Source organism: Mobula hypostoma, chromosome 8 (assembly GCF_963921235.1).
Source record: "Mobula hypostoma chromosome 8, sMobHyp1.1, whole genome shotgun sequence".
Classification (NCBI taxonomy): Eukaryota; Metazoa; Chordata; class Chondrichthyes; order Myliobatiformes; family Myliobatidae; genus Mobula; species Mobula hypostoma.
Genome location: NC_086104.1, coordinates 48,572,436 through 48,592,139, shown reverse-complemented (window position 1 = coordinate 48,592,139; position 19,704 = coordinate 48,572,436). Strand labels below are relative to the sequence as shown.

Sequence of the window (19,704 nt, the reverse complement as noted above, 5' to 3'; positions counted from 1 at the left end):
CAAAGATGTGATTGGTAGGTGGGAAACCTTCAAAGGAGAAGTTTTGAGAGTGCAGAGTTTGTATGTTCCTGTCAGGATTTAAGGCAAATTGAATAGGAATAAGGAACCTTGGTTCTCAAGGGATATTGCAACTCTGATAAAGAAGAAGAGGGAGTTGTATGAAATGTATAGGAAACAGGGAGTAAATCAGGTGCTTGAGGAGTATAAGAAGTGCAAGAAAATACTTAAGAAAGTAATCAGGAGGGCTAAAAGAAGACATGAGGTTGCCTTGGCAGTCAAAGTGAAGGATAATCCAAAGAGCTTTTACAGGATTATTAAGAGCAAAAGGATTGTAAGGGATAAAATTGGTCCTCTTGAAGATCAGAGTGGTTGACTATGTGCGGAACCAAAGGAAATGGGGGAGATCTTAAATAGGTTTTTTGCATCTGTATTTACTAAGGAAACTGGCATGAAGTCTATGGAATTGAGGGAATCAAGTGGTGAGATCATGGAAACTGTATAGATTGAAAAGGAGGAGGTGCTTGCTGTCTTGAGGAAAATTAAAGTGGATAAATCCCCGGGACCTGACAGAGTGTTCCCTCGGATCTTGAAGGAGACTAGTGTTGAAATTGCGGGGGTCCTGGCAGAAATGTATAAAATGTCACTGTCTACAGGTGAGGTGCCGGAGGATTGGAGAGTGGCTCATGTTGTTCCGTTGTTTAAAAAAGGATCGAAAAGTAATCTGGGAAATTATAGGCCGGTGTGTTTAATGTCGGTAGTAGGTAAGTTATTGGAGGGAGTACTAAGAGACAGAATCTACAAGCATTTGGATAGACAGGGACTTATTAGAGAGAGTCAACATGGCTTTGTGCGTGGTAGGTCATGTTTGACCAATCTATTGGAGTTTTTCGAGGAGGTTACCAGGAAAGTGGATGAAGGGAAGGCAGTGGATATTGTCTACATGGACTTCAGTAAGGCCTTTGACAAGGTCCCGCATGGGAGGTTAGTTAGGAAAATTCAGTCACTAGGTATACATGGAGAGGTGGTAAATTGGATTAGACATTGGCTCAATGGTAGAAGCCAAAGAGTGGTGGTAGAAAATTGCTTCTCTAAGTGGAGGCCTGTGACTAGTGGTGTGCCACAAGGATCAGTGCTGGGTCCATTGTTATTTGTCATCTATATCAGTGATCTGGATGATAATGTGGTAAATTGGATCAGCAAATTTGCTGATGATACAAAGATTGGAGGTGTAGTGGACAGTGAGGAAGATTTTCAGAGCCTGCAGAGGGACTTGGACCAGCTGGAAAAATGGGCTAAAAAATGGCAGATGGAGTTTAATACAGACAAGTGTGAGGTATTGCACGTTGGAAGGACAAACCAACGTAGAACATACAGGGTTAATGGTAAGGCACTGAGGAGTGCAGTAGAACAGAGGGATCTGGGAATATAGATACAAAATTTCCTAAAAGTAGCGTCACAGGTAGATAGGGTCGTAAAGAGAGCTTTTGGTACATTGGCCTTTATTAATAGAAGTATTGAGTATAAGAGCTAGAATGTTATGATGAGGTTGTAAAAGGCATTGGTGAGGCTGAATCTGGAGTATTGAGTTCAGTTTTGGTCACCAAATTACAGGAAGGATATAAATAAGGTTGAAAGAGTGCAGAGAAGGTTTACAAGGATGTCGCCAGGACTTGAGAAACTCAGTTACAGAGAAAGGTTGAATAGGTTAGGACTTTATTCCCTGGAGCGTAGAAGAATGAGGGGAGATTTGATAGAGGTATATAAAATTATGATGGGTATAGATAGAGTGAATGCAAGCAGGCTTTTTCCACTGAGGTAAGGGGAGAAAAAAACCAGAGGACATGGGTTAAGGTTGAGGGGGGAAAAGTTTAAAGGGAACATTGGGGGGGGCTTCTTCACACAGAAAATGGTGGGAGAATGGAATGAGCTGCCAGACGAGGTGGTAAATGCAGGTTCTTTTTTAACATTTGAGAATAAATTGGACAGATACATGGATGGGAGGTGTATGGAGGGATATTGTCCATGTGCAGGTCAGTGGGACTAGGCAGAAAATGGTTTGGCACAGCCAAGAAGGGCCAAAAGGCCTGTTTCTGTGCTGTAGTTTCTATGGTTTCTATGGAGCTCAACAGGTCAGGTGGCATCTAAGGTGGGAGGATTGAAAAGTCAGTGTTTTGGGCCAAGAACCTTCATCAGGCCTGGCAAGTAAGGGTAGAAGCCAGAATAAAAGGAAAGCGGGAGCAGGAGGGAGCATTAGCTGGCAAATGATGGGTGAGTCCATTTGAAGGGGGAATGGTAGGTGAGGTGGGGGTAGCAGGAGAGGCTGGTAGGTGATATGTTTTCAGGGCAAAGTGCTGAAGATGGAATCTGACTAGAGGGGACAGATCATAAAATAAAGGGAAGGAGGTGAAAACCAGAGAGAGGAATCCATGGTGATGACAGTTTTTTGAAGGTGGGGGAAGGAAAAGAAGGGGTGAAGAGGTTAGAGGAATAATGGAAAACGAAGTGTGAGGGGGAACAGAGGGAAGTAATTATCAGAAGTTAGAGAAGTCAATGTTGATCTGTTGATCTGATACCAAAATGGATTATGAGAGGTTGTTTCTCTCAGTGTACTGTACATTGAGACCTGATTAAGCACCTTCACTCTGGCTGCCGTAACAGACAGGATCTCCCAGTATCTAGGTACCTTAATTTCACTTCCCATTCTGACACTGACATATTTGTTAACGAGTTCCTCTGCTACCATCTTGAAGCTAGATGCAGATTAGAGGAACAACAGTTTGTATTCTGTTGTGGTAATCTCCAACTTGATGACATCAACATTGATTTCTCAAAATTCCAGTATTACTTCCTTCTGGCCCCTTTGGTCCTTCCCTTTCCTCTCCCCTGTCCTCGTGACTTGCCCACCGTCCTCCTTCTGGATCCCCACGTCCTTGCCATTATTGCATGGTCTACTGTCCTCCTCTATCAGATTTCACCTTGTTCAGCCCTTTGTCTCTTTCACCTGTCACCTCCCTCCTTCTCGCATCTTTCCAGCCTCCTCACCTCCCCCAGCTTGGATTTCCCTGCCAGCTAGTGCACCTCCCCCTCTCGCCAACCTTCTTTTTTCTGGCTTCTGTCCACTTTTCATTCCAGTCCTGTTGTAAGGTCTCAGCCCAAAACGTTGACTGTTCATTTCCCTCCACAGATGCTGCCTGACCTGCTGAGTCTCTCCAGTATTTTGTGTGTGTTGGTCACAACAGAATGAATGAAGTTTTGCAATTATCTCATGGGTTACTCATTATCAAAACAAAAAGTTAATTAGTTTTTAAGTCCTCTCAAGTTAACCAGTTAATTGTGTACTAAGATTGAATTAGCTTTCCAATTAATATTTAAATCCTTCGTAATAGCATTTCTGGACCTTCTACCTTTCATCTTGGATGTCAAACTCTGACATAGCCAGATCATGACTGACTAATTTCTCTGATTTCCTCACTTTTCTTTTCTCATCTACTTTCAGAATCTGGCTCTACCTGCTCTGGCAATGCATTCTGGGTACTATGATTGGTGATATAGAAAATGAGTTTCTAATATTGACAATTTTGTGTTTTTCTTTTGGAAATTGCTTTCAATCTATATCCTCTAGTTTTGAACTGTCTGTCCACGTGAATTGAGGAATTCTGAGGAATTTTAAAGTTGTTGACCCTCTCCACTCTGATCTTCTGATGAGGACCGGCTCATGGACCTTCAGTTTCCTCCTCCGGTAGTCAATAATGACCTCTTTGATTTTGCTGACATTGAGTGAGAGGTTGTTGTTACCACTTTATAAGTAAGCTACTTTATAAAGTTTCCACATGACCATCTCCGACCATCTCAGCTTGCCAGCCATGCTGGCACTTGGTCTCCTCTTCCTCCTTTCCTTTACACTTCCCCTTCCCCAAACTGACCTCCGTTCATTAAATTTGGGCTTGGTTATGAATGTGTGCAAGACAGGTTGTCTACCCATTTACCTGGCTCCTTGCTGTTCTCCCTCCTGTAAAAACTCAGTGGGCAACCTTAGCAATCAGTGTGACTAGGTTATTTGATAATGGGCTAAGTGGTGGTTAATGGTAGGGATACTGGAGATGCATAAGTTGTGATGTATGCTGTGATCTGATGGTTACAGGATTGGAGAAAGTTAGAGGTAAAAGGAAGCACACAGGGGGATTTGAATGTGATGAGAATTTTTAATTTGATGTTGAGGTTATGAATACAATGTGCTTTTCTTTGAGCAGTATAAACTTATATTGCAGTTAGTAATATAATACAAATAAAACGGATTAAATTGAGTATTTTAAAAAAATCACTAGATTTCCCTAATTTTATGCTAGAATAAAGCTTAAGCAAATGATCCCACTCAAAGATATTGGCAATATCTTCCAGTAATATAAGCATTTTTAAAGAGCTGTTAATTTGCATCGATTTAAATCTCTTTAAACATTAACTGAGATTAAAATGATTTTAACCAATACATGAGGGGATGCACTTTGGGATTTGCTGTAGTTTTTTTTATTTACCCTACTTTGTGACATAAAGATAATTAATTGCCTTCTGAAACAACATAATGTCATTACTTTATGGTCTACTGTAAATGATACGTTCTTTGCAGACATGCAGTATTGAATACTGCCAGCTGGTCTTTCCACCGTGATCATTACAGATTCTACACCACATCAAATTGCAGGGCACTTTGAACTGAACAGTAAAGCTATTATGGTGGTGTGATTTAAGGCAGCTGAACTTAAATGACATCTTCATTTATATTGTCTACTTTTGTACAAAATCAAATGTACTGTATATTTATAGTGAATTCACATGTTAAAATTAGATTGCTGTGGCTCTTGATGCACAATGCTTATCTCAAAAAGGATGCATTTCAGCTCAGTGTGATTTGCTGACTATGACGTGGTTGGCCAACAAGTTCCTCATATAAAACTCCACACGTGATATCCCTTGGTATGCTGTCTCAGCTCTCTTCAAATATTCTATCAATGTTTATTCGTCACTGTTGGTGATTTTTTTTCTCTCCTGGATGCTCTCCTAGATTACTCTATTAATCTAGAGTAATATAACTTGGCTGAAAAGACAGTATTGTGGATCACTATCAATTATGACTATATTTAACTCGTATAGAAACACAATGCATTTTGTGGATCAAGATCAGTTCTATTTAAGAGATTTGTGGTCAATCTAGACTCTGGATGTCTAGTGCCTGTTTCTGTGATGACTGAGGTTATTTGAGTGTATTAAGTTCTGTTAGGTTTCCTAAGTTTAAGCTTTTGTTCTTCTGGCTGTCAAAAACAATTGTCATTTTGACAGCCATTTAATAATTTGTATGTGGCTTAATCAGCTGTTTTATTGTCCAGAGTTTTGTGGATAGAGTTTATTCTTTTACATCTGATTTGAGAGGATAAGATATAGGAGCAGGCTGAGGCCATTTGGCCCATCGAGTCTGCTCTGCCATTTCATCATGGCTGATCCATTTTTCTTCCTAGTCCCAATCTCCTGTCTTATAGACATAGACATAGAATAGTACAGCACAGTACAGGCCCTTCAGCCCACAATGTTGTGCCAACCCTTAAACCCTGCCTCCCATATAACCCCCACCTTAAATTCCTCATATACCTGTCCAATAGTCTCTTAAATTTCACTAGTGTATCTGCCTCCACCACTGACTCAGGCAGTGCATTCCACACACCAATCACTCTCTGAGTGAAAAACTTTCCTCTAATATCCCCCTTGAACTTCCCACCCCCTACCTTAAAGCCATGTCCTCTTGTATTGAGTAGTGGTGCCCCGGGAAAGAGGAGCTGGCTGTCCACTCTATCTATTCCTCTTAATATCTTGGAAACCTCTATCTCATCCTCTTTCTCTCCAAAGAGTAAAGCCCTAGCTCCCTTAATCTCTGATCATAATGCATACTCTCTGAACCAGGCAGCATCCTGGTAAATCTTCTCTGTACCCTTTCCAATGCTTCCACATCCTTCCTATAGTGAGGCGACCAGAACTGGACACAGTACTCCAAGTGTGGCCTAACCAGAGTTTTATAGAGCTGCATCATTATCTCGCAACTCTTAAACTCTATCCCTCGACTTATGAAAGCTAACACCCCATAAGCTTTCTTAACTACCCTGTCTACCTGTGAGGCAACTTTCAGGGATCTGTGGACATGTACCCCCAGATCCCTCTGCTCCTCCACACTTCCAAGTATCCTGCCATTTACTTTGTACTCTGCCTTGGAGTTTGTCCTTCCAAAGTGTACCACCTCACACTTCTCAGGGTTGAACTCCATCTGCCACTTCTCAGCCCACTTCTGCATCCTATCAATTTCCCTCTGCAATCTTCGACAATCCTCTACGCTATCCACAGCAACACCAACCTTTGTGTCATCTGCAAACTTTCCAACCCACCCTTCTACCCCCACATCCGGGTCGTTAATAAAAATCACGAAAAGTAGAGGTCCCAGAACCGATCATTGTGGGACACCACTAGTCATAACCCTCCACTCCGAATGTACTCCCTCTGCCAGAACCCTCTGCTTTCTGCAGGCAAGCCAATTGTGAATCCACCTGGCCAAACTTCCCTGGATCCCATGCCTTCTGACTTTCTGAATAAGCCTACCGTGTGGAACCTTGTCAAATGCCTTACTAAAATCCATATAGATCACATCCACTGCACTACCCTCATCTATATGCCTGGTCACCTCCTCAAGGAACTCTATCAGGCTTGTTAGACATGATCTGCCCTTCATAAAGCCATGCGGACTGTCCCTGATCAGACCATGATTCTCTAAATGCCCATAGATCCTATCTCTAAGAATCTTTTCCAACAGCTTTCCCACCACAGATGCAAGGCTCACTGGTCTATAATTACCCGGACTATCCCTACTACCTTTTTTGAACAAGGGGACAACATTCGCCTCCCTCAAGTCCTCTGGTACCATTCCTGTGGATAATGAGGACATAAAGATCCTAGCCAGAGGCTCAGCAATCTCTTTCCTTGTCTCGTGGAGCAGCCTGGGGACTATTCCGTCAGGCCCCGGGGACTTACCTGTCCTGATGTATTTTAACAACTCCAACACCTCCTCACCCTTAATATCAACATGCTCCAGAACATCAACCTCACTCATATTGTCCTCACCGTCATCAAGTTCCCTCTCATTGCTGAATACCGAAGAGAAGTATTCATTGAGGACCTCACTCACTTCCACAGCCTCCAAGCATATCTTCCCACCTTTATCTTTAATCCGTCCTACCTTCACTCCTGTCATCCTTTTGTTCTTCACATAACTGAAGAATGCCTTGGGGTTTTCCTTTACTCTACTCACCAAGGCCTTCTCATGCTCCCTTCTTGCTCTCCTCAGCCCCTTCTTAAGCTCCTTCCTTGCTACCCTATATTCCTCAATAGACCTATCTGATCCTTACTTCCTAAACCTCATGTATGCTGCCTTCTTCCACCTGACTAGATTTTCCACCTCACCTGTCACCCATGGTTCCTTTACCCTACCATTCTTTATCTTCCTCAGTGAGACAAATTTATCCCTAACATCCTGCAAGAGATCCCTAAACATCGACCACATGTCCATAGTATATTTTCCTGCAAAAACATCATCCCAATTCACACCCGCACGTTCTAGCCTTATAGCCTCATAATTTGCCCTTCCCCAGTTAAAATTTTCCTGTCCTCTCTGATTCTGTCCTTTTCCATGATAATGCTAAAGGCCAGGGAGCGGTGGTCACTGTCCCCCAGATGCTCACCCACTGAGAGATCTGTGACCTGACCCGGTTCGTTACCTAATACTAGATTTAGTATGGCATTCCCCCTAGTCGGCCTGTCAACATACTGTGACAGGAATCCGTCTTGGATACACTTAACAAACTCTGCCCCGTCTAAACCATTGGAACTAATCAGGTGCCAATCAATTTTAGGGAAATTAAAGTCACTCATGATAACAACCCTGTTATTTTTGCACCTTTCCAAAATCTGCCTCCCAATCTGCTCGTCGGTACCTCTGCTGCTACCATGGGGCCTATAGAATACTCCCAATAGAGTAACTACTCCCTTCCTGTTCCTGACTTCTATCCATACTGACTCAAAAGAGGATCCTGTTACATTACCCACCCTTTCGGTAGCTGTAATAGTATCCCTGACCAGTAATGCCACCCTTCCTCCCCTCCCTCCCCCCATCACTTTTAAAGCTCTGAAATCCATTCATGCCCTGACTGATCAAGGATCTATCAACCTTTGCTTTAACTATACATGAAGAATTGGTCTCCACAGCTCCCTGTGGCAAAGATTTTCATAGACTCACCACTCTCTGGCTAAAGAAGTTCTTCCTCATCTCTGTTCTATAAGGATGCCCCTCAATTCGGAGGCTGTGTCCTCTGTTCCTAGACTTTCCTACCAAAGGAACCATCCTCTCCACATCCACTTTATCGAGGCTTTTCAATATTTGATAGGTGTCAATTAGGTTGCCCCTCATTCTATTGAATTCTAGTGAATATAGGCTCAGAGCCATCAAATTTTTTTTTTATTTCAAAATATACTTTATTCAAAAATAAATATATACAATAAACCATTCAATAACTTTTCATCCTTTACATACGTTTCCATTATACACAGTACATATCCGTATTTATAGCCACCCACGTGGCACTCCAGTAGTTCAGCTTACCATATCATTTCATTGTTGAGGGGTATACTCCCCGCCCTCAGACCCCTCCCACTCCCACGGGTGGAGAAACCTATACTGTGGTCCTTCCCCACCGGGCCCTTGCGGTGGCTGCACCGAGTTTCAGTGCGTCCCTCAGCACGTACTCCTGCAGTCGAGAATGTGCCAGTCGGCAGCATTCTCCCACGGACATCTCCATGTGCTGGTAGATCATCAAGTTTCGGGCCGACCAAAGAGCATCTTTCACCGAGTTGATGATCTGCCAGCAGCACCGGACGTTGGTCTCCGTGTGTGTCCCCGGGAACAGCCCGTAGATCAGAGAGTCCTCTGTTACGCAGCTGCTGGGGATAAACCGTGACACTAGCCCGTCCATCCTCCTCCACACCCTCTTTGCGAACTGGCAGTGTGCAAAGAGGTGGGTCACAGACTCCTCCTCACTGCAGTCCTCCCGTGGGCAGTGGGGTGCGGAGACGACGTTCCGGGCGTACAGGAGGGCTCTGACTGGGAGGGCCCCTCTCACCGCCAGCCAGGTGAGGTCTTGGTGCCTGTTGGTTAGATCTGGCGATGAGGCATTTTGCCAGATGAACTGGACAGTCTGCTCAGGGAACCACCCCACTGTGTCCATCACGTCCTTCTCCTGCAGTGCCTGCAGGACACTATGTGCCGACCACTGCCTGATGGCCCTGTGGTCAAAGGCGTTCTCCTGGAAGAACTTTGCTACGTAGGACAGGTATGCCGGCAACGACCAGCTGACTGGGGCGTTGCGCGGGAGTGGGGCCAGACCCATCCTTCGTAGCCAGGGCGACAAGTAGAACCTGGGCACATAGTGGTACTTGGTGCCCACATACCTGGGCTCTACACACAACCTGATGCAGCCACATACGAAGCTGGCCATCAGGGTGAGGGCGACATTGGGGACGTTCTTGCCCCCGTTGTCCAGGGACTTGTGCATGGCAGTCCGTCTCACCCGCTCCATCTTGGATCCCCAGACAAATCTGAAGACAGCCCGGGTGATTTCCGAGCTGTAGGAGCGGGGGACGGGCCAGACCTGCGCCAAGTACAGCAGCCCTGAGAGCACCTCACACCTGATGACCGGGTTCTTGCCCGTTATCGACAGGGAGCGCCCTCCCCACAGTCCCAGTTTCTGTTTCACCTTGGCAGTCCGCTCCTGCCAGTTCTTGTTGCACGCCTCCGCCCCTCCGAACCAGATCCCCAACACCTTCACGTGGTCAGACCTGATGGTGAAGGGGATGCTGGATCGGTCGGGCCAGTTGCCGAAGAGCATGGCTTCGCTCTTTGTGCGGTTGACCCTGGCCCCCGACGCTAGCTCGAACTGTTCGCAGGTGCCAATCAACCTGCGAACTGACCTCGGATCAGAGCAGAAGACGGTGACGTCGTCCATGTACAGGGAGGTTTTCACTTGGGTCCCTCCACTGCCTGGCAGCGTCACCCCTCTTATGCCCTCATCCCTCCTGATGGCTTCCGCAAAGGGTTCTATGCAGCAGACAAACAAGACAGGGGAGAGGGGACAGCCCTGCCTGACTCCAGACCTGATGGGGAAGCTGTCTGTTTCCCACCCGTTAACCTGGACTGCACTACGGATATCTGTGTAGAGCAGTCTGATCCAATTCCGGATTCCCTCCCCAAATCCCATTTTGGAGAGCACGTCCGCCATGTACGTGTGCGATATCCTGTCGAAGGCTTTCTCCTGGTCCAAGCTGACCAGGCAGGCGTCCACCCTCCTGTCCTGCACGTAGGCGATGGTGTCCCTCAGCAGCGCGAGGCTGTCTGAGATCTTCCTGCCTGGTACAGCACAGGTTTGGTCTGGGTGGATCACCTGTCCCAGAGCAGACTTGACCCTGTTGGCGATAGCCTTGGACAGGATCTTGTAGTCCACATTCAGGAGAGAGGTGGGTCTCCAATTTCTAATGTCCTTCCTTTCCCCCTTCTGCTTGTAGATGAGGGTGATGATGCCCTTCCTCATGGACTCAGACATACTGCCGGCCAGAAGCATAGTGTTGTACACTTCCAGCAGGTCTGGGCCCATCCAGTTCCACAGAGCCGAGTACAACTCAGCCGGTAAGCCGTTGCTTCCGGGAGTCTTACCCGACCCAAAGGAACGGATGGAGCCTGTCAGCTCATCCAGGGTCAGTGGCTGATCCAGACTCTCCCGCTTGCCGTCGTCTAAGACCTGCGTGATAGACGACAGGAAGTTGTGGGAGGCTGTGGATTCTGTGGCCTTTTCGTCGTACAGACCGGCATAGAAGGACTTGCAGATCCTCAGCATGTCGGTCTGCGAGGGCGTGACTGAGCCGTCCTCTTCCTTAAGGTTGTGGATCACAGAGCTCCCCCCGTGCACCTTTTGGAAGAAGAAGCATGAGCACGTCTCGTCCTGCTCCACGGTTTGGACCCTTGATCGGAAGATGATCTTGGAGGATTTGGCGGCGAGGTTATGGGCTTGCCGGCCCTTCACCTCTCGCAATTCCTCCCTGACATCCACCCCCTTCGACTGCAGAAGGAGAAGTTGCTGCAACTCTGTCTGGAGTTTACGCAGTTCCCTCTGCTCCTGCCTTGCCTTCTGGATACCCTTGCGGATGAAGAACCTCTTAATGTTCTCCTTGGTGGCTTCCCACCAGTGAACCGGGGAATCAAAGAAGGCTTTCAAGGTTCTCCAACCTGTGTACTCCCTCTCTAGTTCCTCAATGTTCTCTGGGGTCAGCAGCTTAACATTCAGCTTCCACGTCCCCCTGCCTGCCTTCTGGTCCTCCCGTAAAAGACAGGTGGCTCTCAGAAGGCGGTGGTCAGAGAAGAACACCGGCGTGACGTCGGTGGACCTGACCGTGAGGGGCTCTGACAGGAAGAGGAAGTCGATCCGGGAGCGGGCTGAGCCGTCCGATCGTGTCCAGGTGGCTTGCGGCTGTGCTCCACCTGTGGGGGTGCCAAAGGCGTCGCGCAGCTTGGCCGTCTTTACTATTTCCCTCAGGAGTCTGGAGGTACTGTCCAGTCTGCCGTCGGCACTGCCGGATCGTCCAGCTGCATCAATGGTGCAGTTGAAGTCTCCGGCCAGAACGACCGGCTGGGACATCACCAGCAGCTGTGGGAGCTGCTCGAAGACGGCCAGCCGCTCGCTCCGAACGGGGGAGGCGTACACGTTGATCAGCCGGAGCGGAGTGCCCCGGTATTTGACGTCTGCTATCAGGAGGCGCCCCGCAACCACCTCTTTAACTTGGGTGATTGAGAAGTTGCCTCCCCGTAGCAGAATCCCCAGGCCGGAAGCGCGACAATCGTTGCCCCCCGACCACACAGACAAACCTTTTTTCCACCACCGTGACCACCTCCGGTAGTTACGGACATGTGGTAGTCCGCACTCCTGGAGGAAGGTCACGTCGGTCTTTACAGTGTCCAGGTACTGGAGCGTGCTGACGCATCGCCCAGTACTCTTCAAACTGCGCACGTTCAAGCACGCCAATTTAAGGTCTGCCATCATTGTAGGTCTTTTATTTTGGCTGCTCTCCGTCCTCACCCTTGCCATCCTGAGCTTTCATTCCCACCGCCTTTGTGAAGTTTTCCACCTCCTGTGGGTAGTACTCCTCCGTGTGTGGCCGTTCTGGTTCTGGGCCCGGGGGGTTGTTGGCTTCCTGGGCTGCTTCCCCTTCCGGCTGCTGGGTGCCAGCCGTGGCTCTGCTCCCGGATTCCCGGAGCTCTGTGTGTCTGCTGCTCTCCGCCTCCTGTACTTGGGGGGTGGCCAGCAGACTTTCTCCCTCCTCTCTCCTCCTCTCCTCCTGTTCTGCCAGCCGCTTCTTCCGCCGGGGCTGCTGGCCTCCCCCAACTCCTTCCTCCTCTGAAGAGGACAGGGTACCAGAGGCTGTGTGGTTCTCTGCCCTTTTCTTGCGTTGCTCCGCCTTCTGTCGCTTGGCCGCCGCCTTTTGGGTCTTTTTCCGTTTCACGACCTTCCATTCCGTTTCCACCTCAGCTCTCCCCTCCTCCATGGACTCCTGCTCGTCGTTTGCCTGGTCCTGGAGGGTCTGCAGTGGGGTGGCAGGTCTCGGGGTGCTTGCCCCTTCCTCCCTGGTCTCATCGTCTGCCCTGTCGGGTGCCTCTTCTGAAGTGCTGGCAGGGGCGTCCGAAACTGCTTGGGCCCTTTCAGGGCCAGCACCTCCCCTGGTCGCCTGTGCGTCGGTGCCCCCACGCCTCGGGCAGGCTCTGTACAGGTGGCCAGCTTGTCCACAAAGGTTGCAGGACTTGGCCTGCGTGCAGTCTTTGGTCAGGTGGCCTTCGGTTTTGCAGTTCTTGCACATCACCACCCTGCACTGGGCTGCGATGTGCCCTGCCTTGCCGCAGTTTCGGCACACCCTGGGTTGCCCCGCGTACACCGTGTACCCTCGGTTCCCTCCGATGGCGAAGACGCAGGGGGGGTGGATGACGCCGCCGTTGGAATCCAACCTCAGCTTCACCTTGACCTGCCGTTTGCTGGTCCAGATTCCCAGTCCGTCCTTCACGTCTGCTGGTGTTCCTACGCTCTCCACATACCGAGCGAGGAATGTAAGGACATCTACCACTGGCACGTGCGGGTTGAACATGTGCACCGTGATTGTCCGTTCCTGCTGAGTAGCCGTGGCAAAGAGGGCCTGTGCTTTCAGCAGCGACAGCGGTGCCTCTGTCCCCTTCAGCTGAAGCTGCTGGTACAGTTTCTGCCACCCTGCAGCCTGCCGGAAAGTCACATCGAAGAAACCTGCGAAGTCCTGGACGCAGTAGATGTCGTCGGGCATAAATCCGCAGCATTCCATCAAGACCTTCCGGATGAAGGTCTCTCGGGTGAAGCCGGTGCCCCCGTTCCGGTCTCGCACTGTCAGCCTGACAGTGTTCTTGATACCCTGGCCTCGAGCCGATGCACTGCTCGCTGCTGCCATCTTCCTCACTGCTGTCGTCGCTGGTATGGGGTGTTAGATTGGAGGCCAATCAGCATTAGGATCCACCCCTGCGTCAGTGCGAACTCTTCACCTCCGCCTTCTGGTCTGATAAGAACAGATACTCTTTACATGACCAGCCATTCAATGCTGGGATCATTTTAGTGAACCTCCTTTGAACTCTCTTCAGTTTCAGCACATCCTTTCTAAGTTGAGGTACCCAATTTGAACTAATTTAGAGGTTATGTACTAATAAAACAAACTGAACATGTCACGGTTCAATAAAAGTAATTAGTGTGAAGAAAATACTCCCCAGTTTGATTTGTAAGTGGTCTGAAGATTTATGCAAATGCTTAAATGATCATTATACTCTATACACAAACTGCAGCCTGTCTACAGTACAGTAAAATAATTAGAATTCCTTGATGTGTTGTTTAATCTTGTGACCCACTATTTTTGGCTTTGTGGACAAAATAGTCTCTTGTGGATAATACTCTTTGTTTCAGTAAAATAAAGCCCAGCCTAAGTTTGCAATAAATCTAGTCCAACTGAAGTCTTGCTAATTATCATTTTGATCCATCTGCAAAAGTACTTTTTGTTTGATATGTGGCAGATACTATTTTCTGACTTGCTGCCTATAAAATATGTAACCAGTATAATTAAAGTTGAAATAAACAAGAATGTTTTCCTGTTTAATTGCTACATTTTTTTTATATTGTAGGTCGTTTTGACAAATCTGTGATTGAAGAGAGAAGGCAGTGCGCTGAAGATCTCCTACAGTTCTCTGCTAATGTCCCAGCCTTGTATAATAGTAAACAGCTAGAAGATTTCTTTAAGGTATATGGTGCTTACACTTATCCAAACACTTCTAGATAGTAAAGTCCATAGTCTTTTTCGTTAGAGACATCTATAAATTCCTATTGTTTTGGTGACTTTTTTTTTTGTATATCCAAGCCCTGAATGGCTGATGTCTTTATTCTAAAACTGATCCTGACCTCTAGACAACCCGGCCAGGGGAATCACCACTTCTGCATGTAATCTGCTAAGCCCCCTGAGTTTCTCTGTTCAATGTGGTTACCTTTTTGCTTTTTCAGAACTCAAAAGAGAGAATAGGCCAAGTCTGCTTAATCTCTTCTCTTAAACCTGCTATCCCAGGATGAGTCTGGCTTCCCTGTTTCACATTTAATTCGTTTCCGTAATTTGTTTTCAGGGAAACCTAGGCCATTCTAAACATTAACCCATTGCACTATCTTTCTGAAAAAGAAACCTCTTTTTTTATCAATAGGTGATTTTGTAATCCTCAAATTTTATGTATTCCATCTGCCTGGTCTTTAATTTGTCTACATCCCCTGAAGCCCCTGTGCAACCTTCTCTTGGCATGTATTGCTATCCAGCTTTGTACTGTCAGCTAATGTAGGTATGTATACTGTATTCACTCTATCATCCTCCTGCAATCAGCAAATCATTGCTGTAGATTGTGAATAACCAAGTCCAGTGGTCACTCCTCCCCACGCTCTGCCCACCAGCTCAATCTGAGAAGGACCTGTTTATTCCCTCTCTTAGTTGACCAATCATCAATCCATGAAAGTATGTTACTTGTAAAATCGTGCCACTACTAGTGTGGCACCTTTATTGGAAAACCTTATCAAAAAATGCCATCAATTGGTTTGCCTTTATTCTATTATTTACAAACTCCGAAGTTCCAGTAGATTTTTTCAAAAGATATTCCTTTCAATGATTTATGCTGACTTTGCCCAATCCATTTATTTTACAAATGCCCTGTTAGAACTTCTTAAGTAATAATGGTCTGTGGTTCCTTGTTTTTATTCCTCTCACTTCTTTCTTTCTGAAATGGAAAACCTTTTCAAAATCCACCTCTTTTGAATAGATTACGTCTTAATTCATAGCAACTTTTTTCTTGATTTAGAAAATCCTAATTATCTACTGTTTTGAATTGAGCAATTATAATAAGTACTTGTATTTCTTTTGTAAGATTTCAGTTCTCTTTAAATCAAATTAGGAATAATTGAAGTAACAAGTGAGAGCAGAAATCATTCAGCTGAGGTTGTATGTGTATTATTGCCAAATGTCAGGTATGGCTGTATTTGAATTGCTTTATTATTGTTACATGTACCAAAGTATAGTGAATAGCTTGACTTGCAGACTGTTTCTCTAGATCAGGTCGTTACCCAATGCACTGTGGTTATACAAGCTAAAACAATACGAAAATGCAGAATAAAGTATAGCAGCTACAGAGAAAAGACAGTGCAGGTAGACTAAAAGGTACAAGATCCTAATGAGTAAGTTGTGAGGTGAAAAGGCTACCTTAATGTACTAGGAAAGCATTCAATAGTCTTATAATAGGGTTGAAGCTATCCTTGAGCCGTTTGGTATATGCTTTCATGTTCTTGTAGCTTCTGCCTGATGGGAGAGGGGGGAAGAGAGAATGTCTGCGGTGGGAGGGGTCGTTGATTATGTTGGTTGCTTTACTGAGGCAGTGAGAAGGAGAGACAGTTTGTGTATGAGAGGTTAGTTTCTGTGATGTGCTCAGCTGTATCCATACCTCTCCAGTTTTTTTTTGTAGTCATGTGAAGAGCAGTTGTCAAGCCAAGCCATGATGCACTGCAGATAGGATGCTTTCTATGGGCCATTGATTTTAAAAAAATGGTAAAGGTCAACATCCCTCTGAGTCACATTCCGAATTGGTTTTCCATTATAGAGAACAACACAAAAACCTGGACGTGCACTTTCATGCAGTGGAAATAGAACATGTATTGTCAATACATTTGAAACAGAGGCCCTATCTGTGTTTTCAGATCCCATGGCACTTTATAAATAAAAGCAGGGTGATATTCCAGTGTCCAACCCTACATAGAAGAGAGAAATACCTGTCCATTCTAACACATCAATTTGTGGTGCTTTGTGCAAATTAACATGTCACTAGTGTAAGAAACTACATTCCATTATTTGCGAAGTACTTTGATACGATGTTTTTAATTTTGTTGGAATGAAGAAAGATTTTCTTCTCTCAACATGGGCACTGAAGAACAGTTGATACATTTTGAGGTGATGCTGCCTTTAAGAATCATGCTTTGAGAAAAATTGCAAAATGCTGAAGATGCCAGAGAAGCAAAGTGCTTCTCCATTTCAGTTTGTCCATAAAAGTTTCTCATTTAGAACTAGGCTTCAAGAAAAACACTGAGTTCCAGAGTTAATCAACTTTCAAAGTTTGTCTGTTACCAGCATTTTATTCTAATACTTGAAGTTGCTAAACTTTACTGGACATCTTCAGAATTATTTATAAATGTACTTCTAACCATGTCTGAAAAGTCACTTCTGTTCCGGCACGTCATTTTGAGAATACTTATAAGTGACTTCTGTGAGGTCCTAGCGAAAGTCATTTAAAAATGTAGGGAAGAAAGGGTGAATTCATCTTCTTCCCTCCTTCATACCCACTTCATGCACAATTTAATCCTGTAGCAGAGAGTGGCTGGAATATAATTAATATTCTCAAAGAGCAGTGTATGGCATCTCTCGATATATAACTATACATGGGGTTAGGTTGTAGGCTTCCTATTCTAATGCAGTATGATTTGAGATGCATGTACTGTATGTGAGTCACTGCAAGGCTGAACCCTCTGATTTGGATATTATCCTGTGGACTCTAGTATAGAGCTAGAGCCATAAAGGCTGCTGATTGGGGTGGGGACTTTGGTGTGGAGGAGCCTAGTAGTTTGGAAAGGGTTAGCTGTAGCCTATGGGTGCAAAAGGGAGCGAGGTGATTGAGATTGAAGGGGGAGGGTGGGAGACTGTGTAATACTCCAGAAGTAAGGGTAGCCAAAAAAGTGGTGCATCAAGTGAAAGACCTGAAGTAATGGGGGACAACAAATTGAGGAAAGTGGGTGAATTGGAGGAATTTATAGTTCTGTAAAAAATTAAAGGTCAGAAGGGAGGAGAAGAAGGATTTAGAGCCCTTAATCCTTTGAAAGTGGCAGCAGCATTAGAGAACCAAATAGGTAAAAGGATTCCACGCCAAGATTTTGTCTAATAGATTGCTGAAAATTTGTTGCAAAGACATTGACCAATATAACGGTGCTAAAATGGTGGGAAAATTGGTTGTGAAAGTGGGGTGTATTACACTGAAAGAAAGGAAGGGGATTAAGGGGGTAGTGTATGGTATTTGGTCTGGCATGACTGAAAAGGAAATTTTGGACAATATTAAAGGTGGTCGAGTGATTGAAGCCAAACGATTAAAATCGAGAGAAGGTGGTAATTGGGATTTCCCTGTTCGTCTGGTTTTTGCAGGTGATGTTCTTCCAACTAGAGTCCATCTTGGGTGCATGTCTTATCAAGTTAGAGAATACATTAGGCCTCCCTTACGCTGTTATAATTGCCAGAAATTTGGACATGTTGCTGGTTCATGTTGAGGTAAAAGAAGATGTATGAAATGTGGAGAGGATCATGATATTAAAGCATGTAAGGCAGCGGTGCCTAAATGCAGTAACTGTGGAGGGGACCATATAGCGGCGTACAGAGGATGTGAGTATTTCAGTAAGGCAAAGCAGATTCAGGATGTTAGTATCCAACAAATAATATCATATGCTGAAGCAGTAAAGAAAGTTGATAGAGAGCAAAGGATAAGTAAAGAAAAGATTGGAACGATGGGGAGTCAGTTCATTCCGAGTCCTCCAACTATGGTTCCTTCAGGCATGTTGTTGATGACTAAAGAGTCTTTTTTGGCATTTGTTGTTGATGTACTGGTTGGGGCTAAAACTACAGCCAAGAGGTGGGATATGATAAAAGTAGTTGTTGGAGCTGCAGAGAGATTCCTTGATATAAAACAGATTTCGCTGGAAAAATTACATGAGTATATGACAGACAAACAATCACTGAATACTTCTCAGTTTTTGGGATCAGAGAGTACGGAGGAGCTTTATGTGGATGAAGAGACCCATAATTAGTATTTCGCTGTTTTTAATATTACAATGGAATGCAAGAAGTTTATCTGCAAATGGTCAAGAATTAAAAAGATTTGTTAGAACTTTTAAAGACAAACCTGATTTGATCTGTATACAGGAGACATGGTTAAAGCCTCATTTAGATTTTGTGATCCCTGGATATGATAGTGTGTGAGCTGACAGAACAGGTAAATCTGGTGGAGGGTGTGCAACTTTCTTAAAAACAGGACTCCAGTTTAGAAGACTTGATATTAAATCTAACCTTGAAATTGTGGCTGTGGAGGTTCGGAGCTCTCGTGGTCAAACAACTGTGATTAACTTTTATAATCCATGTAATATGATGTTATCAGATTTGGATGAAATTATGAATAAGGTAAGATCCCCAGTAATCTGGGTTGGAGATTTCAATGCCCATAATCCTATATGGGGTAGTGAAAGTAAAGATAGTAATGGAGCGGTGATAGAGGAGTTTCTAGATAAATACAACATGGTTCTGCTAAATGATGGAAGGCCTACAAGATTTAATATTGTAAAGAATATGTTTAGTCACTTAGACTTATCTATCACTTCCTCAAACTTAGCTAGGGTTGGGGAATGGGATGTTATGGACAGATACACACTAGGAAGTGATCACTATCCTATATTATGTTGATTTGGTAGAAATTTGATAGTAGAAGTTGTGGAGAGGTCTGCTAGGTATAATTTTTCTTTGGCCCATTGAGATGAGAACTAGGAGAAAGCTGTGGATATAATAGAAGAGATTAATAGCGAGGGCTCCATAGATGTTTGGAATGAATCCCTCTGTTCTATAATTCATAAAGTTGCTCAGTTGACTATTCCTCTACGGAATGTACTTAAGGCTCGAGTATTAGTTCCTTGGTGGAATAAAAATTGTGATATAGCAGTAAGAAACAGAAATAGAGCTTACAGGAAATTGAGAAAGTACCCAGTGTTAGATAATATTATGGAGTATAAAAAGGAGAGAGCAGTAGCAAGGAGAGTAATTAAAAATGCAAAGAAGGATAGTTAGAGAAGATTTTGTGGAACCCTGGGCCCTGAGACACCTATAAAGCAGCTATGGATGATCATTCACAGAATGTCAGGGATATATAGGAAACCATCTATTCCAACTTTGCTGGATGGAGATATTGAA

General features: G+C 45.1%; 1 protein-coding gene across 2 annotated transcripts in view; it reads left to right on the top strand.

Annotated features, from left to right (window-relative positions):
• rps6kc1 (ribosomal protein S6 kinase polypeptide 1) overlaps positions 1-19,704 on the top strand; it is a 176,498-nt gene that overhangs the window by 16,641 nt on the left and 140,153 nt on the right. For both annotated transcript variants that reach the window (XM_063055798.1, XM_063055797.1), the window contains exon 4: positions 14,315-14,430. In XM_063055798.1, the coding sequence (XP_062911868.1) occupies positions 14,315-14,430 (116 nt within the window). The remainder of the gene's footprint in view (positions 1-14,314; positions 14,431-19,704) is intronic.